Below are 20,535 nucleotides of genomic sequence, written 5' to 3'. Positions count from 1 at the left end.
CCCCTCCTCACTTTTTGCATTGCCTGCCAAGCTTCTCCGTGTGCGTTTGTACCAGGCTCACTGTTTTCTTTGCAAAACCTCTTCCGTGCAATTCTCCCGCTTCTTTGCCTTCTGGCCTAGCTGCCCCTGCCTTTTTTGGGTGGGGGAGGACGGACTCCTGCCAAGAAGCACAAGTCCCTCTGCCCCCCCTCCTTTCCTTGCAGCCCCTTCCTCCTTTGCCATTCTCAGATGCACTTTAGGAACGCCCCTCTACTTTGGCGCTGAATGCCCCCCTCCACCCTGGATCCTGGGTTTCTTTCTAGAATTTGCCTCCCGAATCGATGGAGGGGAAAGATCATTGTGATTAATAAGTCCATCGTGATCATTTGCGAAAAACCGAAAAGCTTCCCTGGGCAGCTACTTCCACATGGCCTGAAGCCGAGGAAGTCACTGCTGCTGCTGCTGCTGCTCCTCCTCTTCAGAGTGCCTTACGCTCACCATGCGACCACGGAGGGGCTTAGCTCGGCCTTGACCCCTGCCCCGTCTCAGCCAGCTTAGTGCCTAAAAGCCTTGGACTCATCAGGACGCCCAACGGTTGAGACACAGGAAACCCTCCTGGCTTTGCAAGATACCTTGGCCGTCTTCGCTGGGGAAATTGTTCCTGGCCCGAAGCCCCCCCCCCTTCGTGGGAGCATCCGCTTCCCCCACCCCCCCCTATTCTGCCCTTCTCCAATTGGGAAGCTACTGCTTCAGCACACAACCTGTCCGCAAGGAACTCCTGTCCCAGAGTTGTTGTTTTTTTAGGCCACTGTGTTTGTATATAATAAAGACTTGATTAGCTACAAATGCTGGCTAGTCTGGATGTTGGCTTCAGGGTCTTCCAAAGAACTAGGTAGCATTTGGGCTGCCAGCCTCTGCATCTCGGGTTCGGGAGAGGCATTGCTGAGCAGCCTATGAATCCAGTGGGAGGATTGTGAATGCTCAGTAATAGGGGAATTGTGGACATGTGTATGTGTGTGGTGATGGAGTTCCTGCTTTGGAACCTTGCTTTAACCACAGCCCTGGAAACTCATCAGTGTGATGAATGCAGCCATTTATACAAGATGCCCATCTCCTCCTCTCCTTCCCTTCTCACGGACAGAGCAGCCTTTCAGCCACCCAGTTCTGACCCAGCAACCTTCGCAAGTGATGATAAGCTGCTTAACTTGTGAGTAAAACCCCTTTTCAAAACCGGGCAGGAACAGTCTTTTATTCATGTGGATAAACAAAAACCAAACTTAATTACTGTATTTTTCAGAGTATAAGACGCACCATGATTTTGAAGAGGTAAATTTAAGGGGAAAAGGTTTTTGCACTCTGCCGGCCTCTCAAACCCTCTACGCACCCCGTTTTGAGCAAAAAATGGCCCGTTTTTCACAAAAATTGGTCTTTTTTGCAAAAACAAAAAAGGACATGCAGAGGATTTGGGAGGTTCTTAAGAGTGTTCCTGGGGGCTGGGTGGGGGGGGCAAAAACAAGCAAAAATGGCAGGTTTTCCGCTCATTTTTGCCCTTCCCAACCCCCAGGACCACTCTGGAAGCCTCCCAAATCCTCTGCACGTCCATTTTTGTAAAGGGGGCAGAGTTTTGGTAGGCCAAAAATGCTGTATTCACTGTATAAGACGCACCCAGATTTTCACCCTCTTTTTTGGGGGTGGGGGAGGCGCGTCTTGTACTCCGAAAAATATGGTAATCCCAACAAACCTGGTTCTGAATTGTTTCGGTATACCAGAAAAAGAACAGTTGTCTGCGACCACAGGCCATTCCCAAACCCCTCCGGTTCCTTTCCCAGCCAGGGAGGGACTGGCTATTGTCTGTGTCTGCCTCTCCCTGAGAGCCGGGCTCATTGCTGTCCTTTGCTCTCCTTTCCTCTCTAGGCATACACGAATCTGGTACGGGCCCCATCTGTCCCCCCTCTCACTCAGCTCAGGCCCCGAAGACAGCTGCCTCTCCCCCTGGGGGAGGACGGAAGGCCCCGGCTCAGTCTCCGATGCTGGTTCCTTCTCAGAGCCTTCCAAAAGCTCCAAAACCATCCCAGGCTCTCTTGCCACCTCCTCCTCATTTGACTCTGCTGCTAGCTCTGCTGGCAGCTGACGGGCCACTTACACACTGGTGCACTACACACAATGGCTTGTCCTAGTTTAGATGCTCTGCCTTCAGGGGCTCAAGCGGGTGAGCAGCCAAGCTGGGGGTATGCAGTGGATGGGGAATGGGGGCAATCCAGAGGCAACTCTTTGCCCTGGTTTGGCATTTGGGGAAAAGAGCAGCCCATTAGCTTCAAAAGATGCGCTTGTTCTGCCATGCGCTGGCGCCCCAGCAGTTGATCTGCAGAAGTGCAGCCTCAGTTGCCCTCATGTGCCTGCAGTGCATATGACCCGATCTCCAGAGAGTCATTTTTCCATTCAGGTTGTTCCACTGATTCATTGTTCCAACTCTCAGGAAATTTCTTCTTAGTCCTACGTTGTTTCTCTCCTTGGTTAGTTTCCATCCATTGCTTCTTGCCCTGTCTTCAGCTGCTTTGGGGCAGGGGTCACCAACCTTTCGGACATCAGGGACCACTAAATTCATAATTTTAAATCCTGCGACCACTAATATGACCTGCCTAATGACCGGCGGGATGGGCGTGGCCAACTCGATTTCACTCGCGTTGAGGGGTGCCTCGCTAGCCTTTACTCGGCCCTCCCCTCCCAGCTACTCGCTTGCCCGCCCGGGCTTCTTAGGGCTTTAATAGGAAGCAATTCTTGGAGCTAAGCAGCCACCATGAGAAAGCATTGGCAAAAGAGCTCTTCCCATGCAGTCTTCCCACGAACCCACCTTACAAAAAAAACAAAACCCCAATGTTGTTCTTATTTGGATTTGGATTATTTGGAGTAATCATTCCACATAGTTGCCTCAAATTAATCAGTAGTAACCGAGAGGGATCTTGGAGTCCTAATGGACAACCATTTAAATATGGTGTGCAGCAGCTGCCAAAAAAGCCAACACAGTTCTAGGCTGCATAAACAGAGGGAGAGAATCAAGATCACGTGAAGGGTTAATACCACCTTATAAGGCCTTGGTAAGGCCACACTTGGAATATTTGCATTCTATTTTGGTTGCCACGATGTAGAAAAGATGTGGAGACTCCAGAAAGAGTGCAGAGAAGAGCAAGAAAGAAGATTAGGGGACTGGAGGCTAAAACATATGAAAACCGGTTGCAGGAACTGGGACTGTCTAGTTTAATGAAAAGAAGGACTAGGGGAGACATGATAGACGTCTTCCAATATCTCAGGGGCTGCCCCAGAGAGGAGGGAGTCAAGCTATTCTCCAAAGCACCTGAGGGTAAAACAAGAAGCAATGGGTGGAAACTAATCAAGGAGAGAAGCAAGCTGAGAAGAAATTTCCTGAGAGTTAGAACAATTACTGTATATACTCAAGTATAAGCCTAGTTTTTCAGCCCACTTTTTGAGCTGAAAAAAGCCGCCTCGGCTTATACTCGAGTCAGTGAAAAATTTGCCCGAAATGGAGGAGAAAAAGGGACGGGGCCATGCCGCTGGGTGACGCTCGTGAATGGCCCAGCGCCCCTTTGAGTTTCCCCTCCCTCTGTCAGTTTGCCGCGCAGCGTGCACCGCACCATCCCCCCTCCTCACGTTCTAATGTAATGCAGGGCTGTCTTACGATTCCCCTTCCTCCCCCTCCTGCCGCTCTGCAACGATGTCCCACCTCCTCCTTGTTATGGCAAGCAGCCACATAGCGATGTCCCACCTCCTCTGGTACAGTGATCCAATGATAGGAATCACTGTGCCGTGTGTCATAGGAGGCGGGACATCATCATCACAGCGGAACATCAGCATCATGAGGTGAGTGAAGTATTTCATTGAATACACCGGTATTGTGTGATAATAATTTGTTATGCAGAGCAATTTTTTACAATGGCTACTGTATATTTAATGGGCACAGGCAGGCTGTATGTGTTATTCAATGGGCAATGGCATTATTGGTATCTATTTTTATTTTTGAAATTTATCGGTAGCTGCTGAATTTCCCACCCTAGGCTTATACTCGAGTCAATAACTTTTCCAGTTTTTTGTGGTAAAATTAGGTGCCTCGGCTTATATTCGGGTCGGCCTATACTCGAGTATATACGGTAATCAGTGGAACAACTGGCCTCTAGAAGTTGTGAATGCCCCAACACTGGAAGTCTTTAAGATGATGTTGGATAGCCATTTGTCTGAGATGGTGTAGGGTTTCCTGCCTAGGCAAGGGGTTGGACTAGAAGACCTCCAAGGTCCCTTCCCACTCTGCTATTGTATTGTAATTAATCCACTGCATACAATAACCAGCCAATGTAGTTAGCTATGGGTCTGTCTTGGGCTAACTCAGAAAACAGGAGTAAATAAAATCCACTCTTCTCCAAAGCAGAGAACTAGGTTAGCTTGCAGGAGGGGGGGGGGATCAGGACTCTGGTAGTATCTTTTTTAGCTAACAGCTCAGAAATTTACAGGTAATTTGACAGTCGGAAAAGCTGCTATCAGAATCCTGGTTTTTAACTAAGGGAAGTTGTGTCCTGCAAAGCCCAGCTATGCTGTCCCTGCCTCTTCACTGCACATGATGCGTACCTGCGCTTTTGGTTAAGATGACTGTGACGGCGCATTGTGTGGGCCTGGGATTGCATAGCTGTAGGATTGCCACCAGCTTTTTTAAACACTTGTTCCCAGAGCTTTGTTTCCAATCCTGATCATTGGTTTTCTCTATTGGAGGACAAGCCACAATTTTTTTTTTCATGGCAGCCAAAACATTTGACACAGGATGACAACAAAACCTTCTATTTTAATAACTGCTATCTATACATCAAAGTTGGTTTGCTTATAAACCGGGTCCACTGGTACAAAGTCTGAGCGAGGCTGTTTTAATGCAGATATCTGTAAACCACAGGTTTCCAAACTTGGCCACTTTAAGACTGGTGGACTTCAACTCCCAGAATTCTCCAGCCAGCTGGCTGGAGAATTCTGGGAGTTGAAGTCCACCAGTCTTAAAGTTGACAAGTTTGGGGACCCCTGCTGTAAACGATTCCCAGCTAGGATGGGAGGCAAGTTATAAAAAAACCACCAATTTTTGCCCCAAAGGAGTCAGAGTCAGCTGTTGATGGAATTTAGTGATAGTAATGGTTCAGAAAAGTATCAGTCTCTCTTCACCCAAATGGGGAGAAAATGCTAACAGCATCCTCTCTGACCAGACCGAAAAGGTTGCTGAACGGTGGTTTTTAACCCACATCCCAAGCTGAATTTCCAAATTCTGGGGGGCTTTGTGCCACTTGGGCCTTTTTTCTTGTTTTTAAAAACAGCACAAAAACTTTGCTTCAGGCCGAGGGGAGCAGCTACATCTGGTAAAGCCCACTCACCCATCCTGGGGTTTTGCTCTGCTTTTGCCTGGGAGGATGGATGGGCCTTCCGGATCTTTGTCTCTGCCAGCCGTTGGAAGACCTCGCAACCACCGTGATTCGGCTTCTGCCTAACATGGAGGGGCTTCCCATCCATGGCTTCTCCTCAAAGCGTCTCGAAGGGACCAGATCGTGGGGAAAGGGTACAGCCACAGGGGGAGAAGAGAGGAGAGTCTGATTCAGCAGATCAAGGCTTGTTTGGCCCTTCTTATGGCCCATTTTGGGCAGAGAAATGCACCCTCAAGGTTCCTGCCCAGTGGTGAAATTCAGAATTTTTTTGCTACCGGTTCTGGGGGCATGGCTTGGTGGGCATGGCAGGGGAAGGTTACTGCAAAATCCCATTTCCTCCCAATCAGCTGGGACTCGGGAGGCAGAGAATAGATGGGGGCGGGACCAGCCAGAGATGGCATTTGCCAGTTCTCTGAACTACTCAAAATTTCCACTACCAGTTCTCCAGAACTTGCTGGATTTCACTCCTGCTTGGTGGGTGTGGCTTGGTGGGCGTGGCAGGGGAAGGATACTGCAAAATCTCCATTTCCTCCCCACTCCAGGGGAAGGTTAGTGCAAGATCCCCATTTCCTCCCAATCAGCTGGGACCCAGGAGGCAGAGAATACGTGGGGGTAGGGCCAGCCAGAGGTGGCATTTCCTGATTTTCTGAACTACTCAAAATTTCCGCTACCAGTTCTCCAGAACTTGTCAGAACCTGCTGGATTTGACCCCTGTTCCCGCCACATCTGGTCCTGGCCTTCTCCAAGGCCCGACGATGGGGTGTCAAAGGGACTCAGAATTCATACTGGGAAACAAACACGGTGACTTTGAAGATGTGCTTCCCTAGAAGGATCTTCTGGGCAAATTCGCTCATTTCCACCTCGGCCTCCAGGGTCGCTGGGCCCAGGACCGAGCGGGTCAGCACCAGTTCCCCCGTGTACTGGTCCGAGCGCTGGACGGCGAGCCTCCCATGGCTGTTGCCCCCTAGGAGGGTGAAGCGCAGGCTGTCCCCCAGAGAGCGGCTGGTGGACATTTTGAAAAGGACCCAGGGCACGGAGTGGTTGGATTGGAGGGGCAGGTAGTGGAAGGAGATGGCATGGGCAGCTTTCTGGCAGGCCTGGCTGCCCATGGGGCAAGGGCTCCGTTCACACTGCCTGCGGAAAGGAAACAACCAATCAGGGCTATAAGAGTTTAAAGCCATCTTAGGTCCCCAAAGATACGTCTGAATTGGGGGAAAGCATCCTGGCATCTAATGGCTCTCTGAAGGGAGCTTGTCTCTGGACATAATGGCTGTTGGGTGGGCAAGGGCAGTCCCAAACACCCATTTCTCAAAAGACAGGTGGTTGAGCTGCCACTCCATTTCACTGGTCATACAGCATATAGCGCCTGCGCGACACTGCCGAGCAGCTGGAGCGTCGCGGAGGCTTGCAGAGGTGTTGCTGGCAGGTACAATGCATGCGTTTGCTGTGCACGTCCGTGTGGGCAACACCGGGCCCATTCCAACCGTACCGGTTGGAATGGATCCAGAACCCACCACTGCTCCTGGTCCTACTTTTCACTAGACTAGATATACCCAATTCTTCTTGTCATCTTCATCCCGCTAAGAGCCCAGCCCTCCGTCCTCATTCCTGCAGTTTCTACTTACGAGGCTGACGTCTTGACGTAGGTTGTGTTGAACTGAGTCTTGGGGCATTCGGCCTTCACACAACGGAAGCCCCCATAGACGTTGACGCAGGTGTGTCCGCGGCTGCAGTGCTCTTGATTTGTCGCACATTCATCCACATCTTGCAAAGACAACAGAGAGAGTCTGTCTCAACCCTGGTGGTCTGGAGCCCTGCAGCGTCCTGGCAAACATTACAGACCCTCACCCTGCTCTAGGAATTTGGCAGAGGGTCAGAGCTGCTCTGGGCTGCTGGCCCTGTGCCCCTTCAATCCCAGCAAGGACCCACAGCAAACAGGCAGCGATACGGATGCCAGCTCTGTGCAGCTCCCCACTGCAACTGAAAAAGAGTGTGCAGGCTTGTTCTGAAGAGATGAATATGGAGCAGGGTTATGGCATTCATGCGCTGAGGGATGCCCAGCCTCTGGAATGAATGGGGTCAACCACTTTCAACCCTATGTTTTTGCATTTCATGCAGATAGTCCTTGACTTACAAAAGTTCATTTAGTGACTGTTCAAAGTTACAACAGCACTGAAAAAAGTGACTTATGACTATTTTTCACAGTTATGACCTTTGCAGCATCCCCATGGTCATGTGATCAAAATTCAGATGTTTGGCAACGGGTTCATATTTATGACCGTTGTGGTGCCCCAAGATTAATGTGATCCCCTTTTGCGACCTTTGGACAAGCAAAATGTTGGAATACATGTTAGAATGCATTTTGTTTTGCTGTTGTAATCTATGGTTATACTCTATGATAGTTGAGACAGGTAAGCAGCCTATTGTGATTATAATGTAAACTTTATTTGAATTGCATGGTTAGGTAACCATCCTCGGCTATCAATCTATGTGGCTATTTAATACAGGTAATCCTCCACTTACAACAGTTCATTTAGTGCGGTGTTTCTCAACCTTGGTGACTTGTAAGTCCTGTGGACTTCAACTCCCTCTGGCTGGGGGATTCTGGGAGTTGAAGTCCATAGGACTTAAAGTCACCAAGGTTGAGAAACACTGATTTAGTGACTGTTAAAAGTTACAATGCCACTGAAAAGTGACTTATGGCCGTTTTCCACACTTATGACCATTGCAGCATCCCCATAGTCACATGATCAAAATTTGGAAGCTTGGCAACTGGTTCATACTTATGACCGTTGCTGTGTCCCAAAGTCCCCTTTTGCAACCATTTGACAAGCAAAGTCAATGGGGAAGCCAGATTCACCTAACAACTTTGGGGCAAAACTCACTGAACGATTGTCTCGCTTAACAACATAAATGTTGGGCTCAAGGACTACCTGTACTTTTTTATACACACACACACACACACACACCACTGCCTGAAGAGGAGGGTAAAATGAGTGCTCTATATTTCTACAATTTATTGAGGAGGATGGGAGGGACTCACCGCTGCATATGTTCTGCTCAGCCTGGAAGCGATAGCCGGATGGGCAGGTGCACTGATAAGACCCAGGCAGGTTCACGCATTCGTGGAGGCAGATCCGGGTGTGGTAGTTGGACTGGTACAGCTGGCACTCGTCCACATCTGCGATGGAGGAGGAGGAAGCTGCTGAGTGGGTCCCCGGGGCAAGAAAGGAAGTCCCCAATCCCTGCTTAACTCAGTCTTCCAGAGAGGGTGAATTCACACCAGCAGGTTTTCCCACTTGGGGTACAATGCTCAGCAAAGCTTTGCCCGAAAAAATGGGCACCACAGAGCCGAATCACGGGAGAGGCTCTGATTTAGGGCTCTGGAGTGGAGAAGCATCAGCACATTTGCAAAATGTGCTAAGATGGAACCAGGATGCAATGAAATGGTTCCCATTACATTCTAAGGCAGGGTTTCTCCCTCTGGGCAACTTCAAGAGGTGTGGACTTCAACTCCCAGAATTCCCCAGCCAGTGCAACAAAACCAACCTATCATAGCTTAACCGTGGTTTGGTTCACATGACACACTGACAGTGTTTCCCAAACTTGGCAACTTGAAGATTTCTGGACTTCAACTCCCAGAATTCCCCAGCCAGCATTCTGGGAGTTGAAGTCCAGACATCTTCAAGTTGCCAAGGTTGAGAAACACTGCTCTATGACATGATGAGGAGCAATGATTGACTGTAGAAATTCCCCGAGACTCTCCTGCCCACACTCAGCAGCCAAATGACTGGATCAAAGATCCCATCTCCTTTCTCTTAATATCCATTTTCCTCCACTCAAAATCAGGTAGATGTCAGACCAAGAACATTCCAGAAAGCAGAGCGCCCCATTTCCTCACTGTCTAAAATGGACTAAAACAGCAGGGTTTTGGGGGGGATGGGGATGGGGGTGGGGTATTTTCAGGACTTAAGGGTAGAAATGTGACTGAGAATAGAAGAGAAGAGCAGAGCAGAATAGAATATGGAAGGAAGGGACCTTGGAGGTCTTCTAGTCCAGCCCCCCCCCCCCCGTTCAAGCAGGGGACTTGATACCATTTCAGTGGCTAGTCTCTTCTTAGAAACCTCCAATGATGGAGCGCCCATGATTTCTGGAGGCAAGCTGTTCCACTGGTTAATTGTTAATTGTTAAAGAGTGCAGAGAAGAGCAACAAAGAGGATTAGGGGACTGGAGAGTAAAACATATGAAGAACGGTTGCAGGAACTGGGTATGTCTAGTTTAATTAAAAGTAGGACTTCCAATATCTCAGGGGTTGCCACAAAGAAGAGGGAGTCAAACTATTCTCCAAAGCACCTGAGGGCAGAACAAGAAGCAATGCGTGGAAACTAATCAAGGAGAGAAGCAACTTAGAACTGAGGAGAAATTTCCTGACAGAACAATGAATCAGTGGAACAGAAGTTGCCTCCAGAAGTTATGAATGCCCCAACACTGGAAGTCTTTAAGAAGATGTTGGATAACCATTTGTGTGAAATGGTATAGGGTTTCCTGCCTAGGCAGGGGGTTGGACTAGAAGACCTCCAAGGTCCCTTCCAACTCTGCTATTGTCTTGTATTGTCCTCCCTGTTAGGAAGTTTCTCCTTAATTTTGCTTCTCTGGTCAGTTTCTATCCATTATTTCTTGTCCTTCCCTCTGGAGCTTTGGAAAATAATTTGACCCTCAAATACTGGAATACTGCTATCATGTCACCCCTAATTCTTCTTTTCTCTAGACTAGCCAAACCCAAATCCTGCAGCCGTTCTTCATGTGTTTTAGTCTCCAGGCCTTCGGTCATCCTAGTTGCTCTTCTCTGTACTTTTTCCAAAGTCTCTTGGAAAGTTTTACAAAGTTTTTTGTAATGTGGTGACCAAAACTGGATACAGTACTTCCGGTGTGGCCTTACTAAGGTTTTATAAAGCAGTCCTAATACTTTGCGTGATTTTGATTCTATGCCTCTGTTTATACAACCCAGGATTGGGTTGTACAGGGAAGCTTCTGGGAGCCCTACCACTCCATCCCTCTCCTGCTCAATTCTTGGAAAATGTTCAGGTGGGGGGTTATGGTGGTGGTGGGGAGATGGTCCCAGAAACGCAGGCCAGCAGCTCTCTGTTCCTTTGGTCCAGAGTCTTCTTTTGGGACAGTCCTGATGGGTGGGGAGCACATACAGTCTGCAGCCATGTTCCCTTTTGATGCTGGTGGACCCCACCAGATGTGTCACTTTGGTAGTGTGGACAATTTCCTGGTTGCTATAATGTTCTCACTTCTTTTTGTCCCAAAGGTGCCTTTTTTTTTTCAAGAGGCAAACTGGACTTTCTGGTTTTTCTTTGAAGACGTTTTGCTTCTCATTCAAGAAGCTTCTTCAGCTCTGACTGGATGGTGGGGAAGAGCGGAAGAAACTACTTGGATGGGAAGCAAAACATTTTCAAAGAAAGTCCAGTTGTCTCTTGGAAAAAAAAGGCACCTTTGGGAACAACCATGTCTTGGAGGACGGAGAATCTCCGAAGATATCTAGCTCCCGACTAGGTGGCTCAGTAGCTAAGACACTGAGCTTGTCAATCATGAAAGGTTGGCAGTTCGGCGCTTCAAATCCCTAGTACAGGTCTCTTGCATGAGCAGGGGGATTGGACTAGATGACCTCCAAGGTCCCTTCCAACACGGTCACTGTTCTTTTTCTTTTCTTGGAAAGCAAGATTGGAAGACTCAGTGATGCAAGAAATGGTAGAAATCTGGGAGCAGCGATTGCCCCTTTAGTTGAGGATCCCAGTTGGGGTATAGGGTTACTAGTATGCCCCTCCACCCCATAATCCTACCTTGACAGGTGCCTCCCCTTGTCAACAGGAAGCCAGCATCGCAGCTGCATTGGCGTGAGCCTCCTGGATTCTCAACGCAGCGGGGTTGACGGCTGAACGTTGCGTTGCCTGTGGCCAAGAGGTCGCCGTTAGGGTGGACTTTACAGTGGGACAAAGAAGCAGAGCGGAGGGTGGGAAAGAGATGGGACCTTTGGAATTTCCTTGTTGCATAGGCTTATTATGGCCTCCGCTGGAGGGAATCCCCTACTTATGACCAGTTCTTTAGTGACTATAGGTAGTTACCACTTACAATATTTCCTTTAGTGACGTTCAAAATTATAACAGCACTGAAAACAGTGACTTCTGACCATCGTTCACAGTTATGACGGTTGCAGTATGACCATAGTCACGGGATCAGAATTCGGATGCTTGGCAGCTGACTCGTACTTATGACGGTTGCAGAATCCTGGGGTCATATGATCTCCTATGAACCTTCTGATAAGGAAAGTAAACGGGCAGTCCAGATTCATTTAACAACTGTGTTACTAACTTAACAACTGCAGTGATTCAGCTTAAGAACGGTGGCACGAAAAGTTGTAACATGGGAGCATACTCACTTAGCATATGTTTCACTTAGTGACAAAAGGGTTGGGCTCAGTTGCGGTCATAAGTCCAGGAGGGGACACACATACCTCCCTGTTGGTTCTTTGGCAGCAGCGTGAATTATAGAGTTATTTCATCCCTCTCTGGTTGGCCTGGGGTCTCCCATCTCAGCCACCACCTGCTGAGAGACCCCCTCCCACCTTTCAACCTAATCCAAGGGCAATTAAACGCTTCCCCTCTCAAAGCAGGTGTGATGCAGGGGTCAGAATGTCGCTCCAGGGTTGGGAGCCCCCCCATCCAAATCCCTGCAGCTGCCTTGCCCTCCTTGCCCTCCCTTAAAGGGAGTAACAGATCAACAGAGTTGGAAGGGACCTTGAAGGTCATCAATCCAACCCCCCACCCAAGGAAGAGACCCTGCACCATTTCTGACAGAGGGCAGTCCAGGAAGAAAAGGCCAAAGAGCTGCTTCTTGGATCCTCGGGATTTTGCTAGCGCAGCCCCAGGGGTCTCTGTCACTTACGGGCATGAAGGGGTGCCTGGCAGGTGCTCCCCGACCAGCCGCTGGGGCACAAGCAGCTGTAGCGGCGGACAACATCCACGCAGGTCCCTCCATTGGCACAGGGGCGACTGGCACAATCGCTGGTGCCTGGTTGGGAATAAAAGAACGAGGAGATACTTCGTTCGGCCAAAGATTGAGACGCAGCCCTCCTCCACTGGCAGGGCCCAGATTTTGACCGAATTCTAGCCCCTCTGCGGATGCAGGGAAAGGGGGCAAATGTTGTTTCCCCAAAAATAACTTATTTTCTTTTGACCCCTGAAATAAGTGCTTGTCCTTATTTTCAGGGAGGTCTTGTTGTTTTTGAGGTACAGGAGGCGGCGAGCATGGTCCCCCCATGGCTGCTGCTGTGTTGCAATACTTTCCGCATGCACTCAACCCCCCCCCCCCCCAAATTGGGCTTATTATCCACGGAAGTCTTATTTTTGGGGAAACAGGATAGACGACAAACAGGTAAGCAAAATAATCTGCGTGAACAATAAAACAGATTTTGAAGCAACTCGGCCCCCCAAAAGCAGGCTTTATACAGGTAGTCCTCGACTTACAATGCTTTGTTTAGCGACAGTTTGAAGCTACAACGGCACTGGAAACAAGTCACCCTTTTTCATGCTTTATGACCACTGGAGCACTCCTGTAGTCACGTGATTTACATTCAAATGCTTGACAACTGGTTCATACTTATGACCGCCGCTGTGTCCCATAGTGATGTGATCGCCTTCTGATAAGTCAAATCAACGGGGAAGCCAGATTCCCTTAACGACCGGGTGACTCATTTAACGTCTGCAGCGATTCACTTAACAAGGGGGGCAAGAAAAGTCGTCAAATAGGAGAAAACTCCCTGAACAGATTTCTCACTTAGCAAGATAAATCCAGGTCTCGATCGTGGTCATAAGTCGAGGGCTACCTGTAGATGCAACCTGGAGGCGGGAGTGCTTAAAAGCCAAGATCACCAGTGGGAGGCTTCTCCTTCCACCTACTTCTGCAGGCGGCCTGCCGTCCACTCCAAGTCCCGTTGTCCAAGCAGAGCCGAGTCTCGGAGCCGGTCAGTGCAAAGCCAGGGTTGCAGATAAAATGGAGCTCATTCCCCACGGCCGTTCCTCTGCCCAGCCTCCGGCCGTTGGTGGGTGCGGAAAGGAGGGTGCAGCTCTCTGCGGGGAGCAAGATGGAAGAAGAGACAAGTTAAATTTAGTGATAATAGGTATAGTTAAATAAAAATTGATAATGATAGTAATGTATACAATGTTGAGCTGTTATGATAAGTAAAATTGGATATGAATATTGAATGTTACCCGTGAAGGAAAGGTTATAAATACTTTTGGACTATATATAAAGGTTATTAATAACAATAACAATAAAAAAGAACAAAATTAGACACAGCTAAGTTTTAACTAATAGGGGGGAAATGTTATGATATAGGATGTAGTTAAATAAAGCAAGGATAATGATAATAAATTATATAAATGGAGGATTAGAAAATTTTGGTATTCAATATGGATGTTTAGCTAGAACAGGATATGAGGATATAATGTTAATGGGGGATTTTATGAATAAGCAAATGAAATGTCAGTATGTGGTTATGTATTAAATCTTGGTATATTTTATGATGAAGGACGTTTAAATAATCATAGTCAAATAAAAGTGGAGGTATGATGATGATAATATAATAAATATCCGAGTTAAGATATTAGAATTAATATGAATTATATTTGATGACGGTGGAAGAGATGCACAAAAGCCTTTTGTAACCGACTGATGCACTTTCTACAGTATGTAAAGAAGGAGGATTTGTTTGTTTTGAAAATAAGTTTGTTTTTTTTTAAAAAAAAGAAGAAACAAGGTGAAGACCCTTTTTAGCTCTTTAGACCAGTGTTTCCCAACCTTGGCAACTTGAAGATGTCCGGACTTCAACTCCCAGAATTCCCCAGCCAATTCTGGGAGTTGAAGTCCGGACATCTTCAGATTGCCAAGGTTGGGAAACACTGCCTTAGACAACTCCTGGTTTAACCTGAAGCGACTTTCCTGCTCATACAGTTGAATATAGACCTCAGAAACCCCAAATGCAAAGGACCCTAACCAAAGTAAATCCAAAGGGAACCCTAACCCATTGCTAATTTCTCCTGGCACCACGGTTCATAAAAACGTAGAAGAAAAGAGTTGGGGGTGGGAATTAAAAACTTCCTGAGCAAACTTCAAAGGCTATTTTTTTCCAGTGGGGAAAATGCCAGCAGACTCAAACAAAGTCTTCCTGTGAAATCTGTTGTGATTAAAATAAAATAAAACCAAATAAAATAGCATCTGAAATGCTCTTGGGATTTATTTTAACCACGATGCATTAAATGTACAGTATGAATCAGAACAGAGCTGGAAGGGACCTTGGAGGCCTTCTAGTCCAACCCCCTGCTCAAGCAGGAGACAGTCTCCTCCTATCCAACAACATGAAATTTAATGTAGAGAAAAGCATGGATTTACACCTAGGCAGGAAAAACCAAAGGTACAAGTACAGATTAGGCGAAACCTGACTTAAAAACAGTAACTGGGAGAGGGACCTTGGAGTCCTAATGGATAATTACTTGAGTAAGAGCCAGTAATGTGCAGCAGCCACAAAAAAAAACCAATTGGTTCCATAAACAGAGGCATAGAATCAAAAGCCTTAAGTAAGGCCACACCTGGAATTCTGCACCCAGTTTTGGTCACCACTTTACAAAAAGGGTATTGAAACTTTGGAAAAAAATGCAAATAACAGCAACTAAGATGAGGAAGGTATAAAGAACGGTTGCAGGACATGGGTATGGCCAGTCTAAAGAAAAGAAGAATTAGGAGAGGGGGGGGGCATGATAGCAGTCTTCCAGTGTTTGAGGGGCTGCCACAAAGAAGAGGGAGTCAAGCTATTCTCCAAAGCACCAGAGGGCAAGACAAAAAACAATGGATGGAAACCAGAATTAAGGAGAAGCTTCCTAACAGGGTGGATGACTAACAGATTAACAGAGTTGGAAGGGATCTTGTAGGTCATCTAGTCCAGTGGTCTCCAACCTTGGCAACTTTAAGACTTGTGGACTTCAATTCCCAGAGTTGAAGTCCACAGGTCTTAAAGTTGCCAAGGTTGGAGACCACTGATCTAGTCCAACAATGAGAACAGAAATTGCCTTCAGAAGTTGTGGGTTACTTCATTACTTCAGGCTTTTAAGGAAAGACTGGACAACCAACTTGAATCTGAAATGTCTAGAGTGCCCTCCTTGAGCAGGGGGTTGGACTAGAACGTGACCCGTCAAAACCGCGGTAGACAAAACCACGCTCGACGAAAGCGCGTACCTGACGTCATCAGCAGCGCGATGAAAAAAATTAAAAATAAATTAAATTGAAATTAAAATAAAATTAAAGCAAGCCGATTCACATAAAGGTAAGGGTTAGGGTTAGGTTTAGCGTTAGGTTAAGGGTTAGCGTTAGGTTTAGGGTTAGGGTTAGGTTTAGGGTTAGGTTTGGGGGGGTTAGGGTAAGATTTTCGCTTTAATTTTAAATTTACCGCTCACAGCGCGATGTTTTCGTCGCGCTGTGATGACGTCACGTACACGCTTTCGTCGAGCACGCTTTTGTCTACCGCGGTTTTGTGGTGGAACCGGACTAGAAGACCTCCGAGATCCCTTCAGTTCTATTCTGATAGATTGACTCTTAAAAACCTCCAGGGGTGAAGCTCCCACAACTTCTAAAGGCAAAACGTTCCACTGGTTGGTTGTTCTCACGGTTAGGCTGTCATCTTCATCACTTGTAACTAACAGGACGATTGGGAGAACTTTGCCACCTACAGAACTGGCTCACATTTTCCTTCTTCCTCTTTTCCTTTGGCAACATGTCTTTTAGACTACAATCTATAGTTAATTCCTAGGAATTTAACATGGGTGAAATAACCAGCAAAGACCTTGCTATTATAGTATCGGATTTGGAAGAAGCCTGATTGCAGAATGATCCACAATGGACCTCTGCAGGGTAGATCTGGATTCAAGTCCAGCCTTGAAACAACCCAACTAGCAAAGTGGGATACAGGTCAGTATGGCTAAAAAAACCAAAACATTTTAAAGTTTATTCGCTTTCACTCCAGTGGAATCAACTCCACACTCTTTCCCCCTGGATTCTGCAGCCTTTGATTCCACGGGAGCCCGTGGAGATGATGGGGGGGTGTCAAAAAAAGCAAGATGGCGTCTGTAACCTACTGTCAGGCCTGCAATTATATCCCTTTTAGAATTTTGGCCTGCCACACTTTCTCTTATTTTATTATGCTGTTTTATTAGTATAATGGATGGGAGGGGGGAATAGAAAGGAGTAGGATTGTGGAATGTGTTGTTGTCATTCTTTTCTAGAAGACCAAGGCCATCTTTTGTCTCAGCACCTTTGCACCTGGAAGAAGACAATTGGACCATATGATGGATTGTGGGGACAAGATCATGAACTTTTAACTGGGTGGAATTCTGATGTAATTTCCAGAATTGGGAATTCCACAGCAATGTGCTAAGATGTCTGCTTTATTAAATTGGAACTTTAAGGATCGTTTTGCCTTGGACTCTGATTTAATTCTACATGATACTTGGAACGCTGACACCTACACGACAGACGCCATCTTGACGTTTTGGCCCACCTCTTGGTTTGCTGTCCTCTTACCGTTCCGCTTGGCCGGCGGCTTTTGGGCACTGGCTGGCAGGAGCGCCAGCTGCTTCTTCAGGCTTCGCAGGCTGCGCATCTGGGCCGCCTCGTGAGCCAAGAGCAGCTTCTGCATCTGTTGGATGGCGGCTGCCACGTGTTGCTTGCTCAGGCAGTTCTGGGCAGAGGGAAGAGAGGGGAGCCGGTTAGGAAGTAGCCCCCCCACAACTGGGTCTCCCCCCACCCCCAGAAATCAGATCAGCCTAAAGAGATTTTCTTCTGGCTGGCATCTTCCCAGGCTCAGCAGCCAATTCACCAGGATCGCTTGGCAGTGAAAAGCCAAGTTGTGCTTGTGGCCACCAAGGATTTGAGTATTTAAATCCCGTCTTTATTATAGGTACTCCTTGACTGACAACACTTCATTTAGTGACTGTTTGAAGTGACAGCCCCACAGGATCGTTTTCCACACTTGTGGAACAGTTGCAGCATTCCCATGGTCACATGATCAAAATTCATCCACTTGGCAATTGATTCATATTTATGACGGTTGCAGTGTCCTGGGGTCACATGATCCACTTCTATGACCATCTGACAAGCGAAGTCAATGGGGAAGCCAGGTTCACTTAACAACCGTGTTACCAACTGAAGAACTGCAGGGATTCCCTTGACAACTAATCCAAGAAAGGACTTAAAATGAGGCAAAATTCAATTAACAAATGTTTCACTTAGCAACAAATCTTGGACTTAATTGTTTTACAAAGAACTCCTTCCTCCTCCTATTTTTCCCCCAACAACCACAACCATCCTGTGGGGTGAGTTTGGGCTGTGGGTGACTGGCCCCAAGTCCTCCAGCTGGTTGTCATGGCTGAAGGCAACACTTGAACTCTTCTTCAGTCGCCATCTTGACTTTTCTGACTTCCCTCCTCTCCTGGGGACAATGTTGCTGCAAGGAATTATGGGAACTGTATTTCCCAACTTACTGGGAGAGGCCATTTTGGACATGTACATTTTAGATCATGACACCAGCCAGACGGTTGTAAGTTGCCAAATAAAACTTTCGGAGAGCAAAGTCAAAATATTGAGAATGCATGAATAATGAATATCCCTGGCTTATGGCTCCTGGCCACCCCCACCAGGAACAATTGGGCTGTGTCTCCTCCCCTCTCCAGCCCCCTGCTCCTGGGATCTGCTGGGCATCACCTTTTCTCAGCCCTTTCTATGTCCTCTTACCTGGGTACTGCTAAGGGGCAGAGGCAGGATGCCAAGAACCATCACGATGGTGGCTAACCTGGGTAACATTTTCTGCTCTCCCAGGGATGGGAGAAGGGAAATGGCTTCCTGCAGCAGCATCCTCAACACTCCTTAAGTAAGAAGGAGAAGAGAGAAGAAAAGTTAAACAAAGCTGGACATTCACTTCTGGTCAAAGAAGTCAACATTCTATTCCCAGTTTAGAATGAATGAGCTGGAAGGGACCTTGGAGGTCTTTTAGTCCAGCCCCCATGCTCAAGAAGGACAACCTATAGCATTTCAGATAAGTGCCTGTCTAGAGTAGACCCTTTTTAAAAACTTCCAGCCATGGAGCACCCATGATTTCTGGAGGCAAGATGTTCCACTGGTTAATTGTCCTCACTGTTAGAAACGTCTCCTTAATTCCAGGTTGCTTCTCTCCTTGGTTAATTTCCATCCATTGGTTCTTGCCCTGCCCTCTGGGGCTTTGGAGAATAATTTGACCCGCTCTTCTTTGCAGCAGCCCCTCAAGTTCTGGAAGACTGCTATCATGTCACCCCTAATTCTTGTTTTCTTTAGGCTAGCCAAACTGAAATCCTGCAACTGTTCTTTGTATGTTTTAGTCTCCAGGCCTTTGATCATCTTAGCTGCTCTTCTCTGCACTTTTTCCAAAGTCTCAACATCTTTTTTGTCCTCCTTGGGCAGAAGAGAGCAGACCTTCTCCATCATTTTCTTCCCTGATCCATCCTACTTTTTGGAGGAGGTTGCAAATGGACACAATCTTAAAAGGGGATTAAGGGGGTTATTCTTCAAAGTTGTTGACGATAGGACAAGAAGCAATGGATGCAAACTAGCCAGAGGAAGATCCAACCTGGAAATAAGAAGGAATTCCCTGACAAAAAGAAGGATTAATCAACGGAACAGCTTGCCTCTTGGAGTTGTGGGTCAGATATGGTATTCAGGACAAACCTCCGGGTGCCCCCACCCCATCAGAGGTAGCCTGACCAGTCCCCCTGACCCATTTCCCAGGGAATCTGCTGCCCGCCCTGGTCCATGGGGAAAGGCTGCCCCAGCAGCGATAGAGTCGGTGAGCAGACTTTAGGGAGAGAAAGAGGGGCCAGCAGGAGAGGCCAGATGGGGGCTTAGGAGGGGGGGATAACCTGAATGTCTCTCAAAAGGCTCTGAAAAGAAAGTACTAAATATACAAGTATATATTCAAGAGTGAGATATAAAGGGGAAGAAAACATAGTTAGGATAGATTAGCGAAGGAAAGGGAATAAGAAATGATATTAAACTATATTTGGGTTTGCAGAAATACCATCCCAAGGAAACATAAATTGAGATCTGAAAGAGACACCTATAACAACAGAAAAAGGAAGGGAGAGAACGAGAGGAAGAGGAGGGAAGGAAGAAAGAGGTAAGGAGAGGAGGGTGGAAGGGAGAGAAAGAGAAGGAGAGAGGGTGGGGAGGGGAAGAGTAGGAGTAGGAGAAAGGGAAGGGAAGAAGGAAGGGGAAAGAGAGGAGGAAGGAAGAAAGTAGAGAAGGGAGGGAGGGAGAAAAGAAAGGGAAAATAAGGTGGTATTACAACAGGTGGAAAGGATGGTAAATGAAGCAACCCAAATTGTATAATATAACCTTTTAAATCAGGAGTCTCCAAACTTGGGAACTTTAAGACTTGTGGACTTCAACTCCCAGAATTCTGGCTTGGGAATTCTGGGAGTTGAAGTCCACAGGTTTTAAAGTTACGAAGTTTGGAGACTCCTGATTTAAATGGAATAACAAATAACAAACTTTTTTTTTAAAAAAAGACTCTGATATGGCCGCACACCCCTCCCTTCTCCAAAGGACGGAAAGAGGAGGCTGGAAAAGACCCGGGGTGGCATGAAGGGGGGCGAGGGTACCCACCTGGCTGAGGGTCTCTCCGGCGGGACCCCGGCAAAGCTCCTCTCCTCCTGCCCGTCGCTCTCGCCCGCCTGCCTTTTATCTCCTTAGCCAGGCTCGCCCCGCGCGGGAGGCGGAGGCTCCTCTGCTGGGCAGCCGCTCACTGGACGGGGCGGGGGGCGATGGAGGTGGGTAGTCGTCTGTCCCGCAACTGGGTCCCCCCCCCTCGCTGGGCTTTGGCCAACGAGGGAGCCGCGGGGGCGGTCGAGGCAGCCCTTCCCCAAGCGGGCGCCCAGCGGGTGGGGGTGGGTGGGACGAGGGTTTGCGAGCTGCCCTTATTTGAAACTTTTGGAACAATCCAATGGAACAG

At 47.7% G+C, this 20,535-nt stretch overlaps 1 protein-coding gene across 2 annotated transcripts; it reads right to left on the bottom strand.

The window, feature by feature from the left end:
* Positions 1 to 6,217: 6,217 nt before the first annotated feature.
* LOC148042744 (fibulin-7-like) lies at positions 6,218 to 18,356 on the bottom strand. Of its 2 annotated transcripts, XM_087728899.1 has the most exons (9): positions 18,288 to 18,356; positions 17,079 to 17,235; positions 13,406 to 13,576; positions 12,393 to 12,518; positions 11,560 to 11,574; positions 11,291 to 11,398; positions 8,488 to 8,625; positions 7,070 to 7,208; positions 6,218 to 6,578 (listed from the first exon to the last, which is right to left on the bottom strand). In XM_087728899.1, the coding sequence occupies exons 1-9, from the start codon at positions 18,354 to 18,356 to the stop codon at positions 6,218 to 6,220; spliced, it is 1,284 nt and encodes a 427-aa protein (XP_087585025.1). The 2 variants fall into 2 exon arrangements, with proteins under 2 accessions (XP_087585025.1, XP_087585026.1); XM_087728900.1 differs by lacking the exons at positions 11,560 to 11,574; positions 12,393 to 12,518.
* Positions 18,357 to 20,535: the final 2,179 nt, after the last annotated feature.

This window comes from Thamnophis sirtalis, unplaced genomic scaffold, assembly GCF_051295495.1.
Source record: "Thamnophis sirtalis isolate CommonGarterSnake01/CBP01778 unplaced genomic scaffold, rThaSir2_p1.2 scaffold_14, whole genome shotgun sequence".
Lineage (NCBI taxonomy): Eukaryota > Metazoa > Chordata > Lepidosauria > Squamata > Natricidae > Thamnophis > Thamnophis sirtalis.
This window is presented reverse-complemented; position numbering and strand designations above follow the sequence as displayed.

Coding starts and splice junctions, on each gene's coding strand:
- LOC148042744 (XM_087728899.1), bottom strand. CDS start 18,356: ATGTTACCCAGGTTAGCCACCATCGTGATGGTTCTTGGCATCCTGCCT. Junction 17,236..18,287: donor TGCCCCTTAGCAGTACCCAG/GTAAGAGGACAT, acceptor CCCTCTGCCCAG/AACTGCCTGAGCAAGCAACA. Junction 12,519..13,405: donor ACGGCAGGCCGCCTGCAGAA/GTAGGTGGAAGG, acceptor ATTCCCAACCAG/GCACCAGCGATTGTGCCAGT.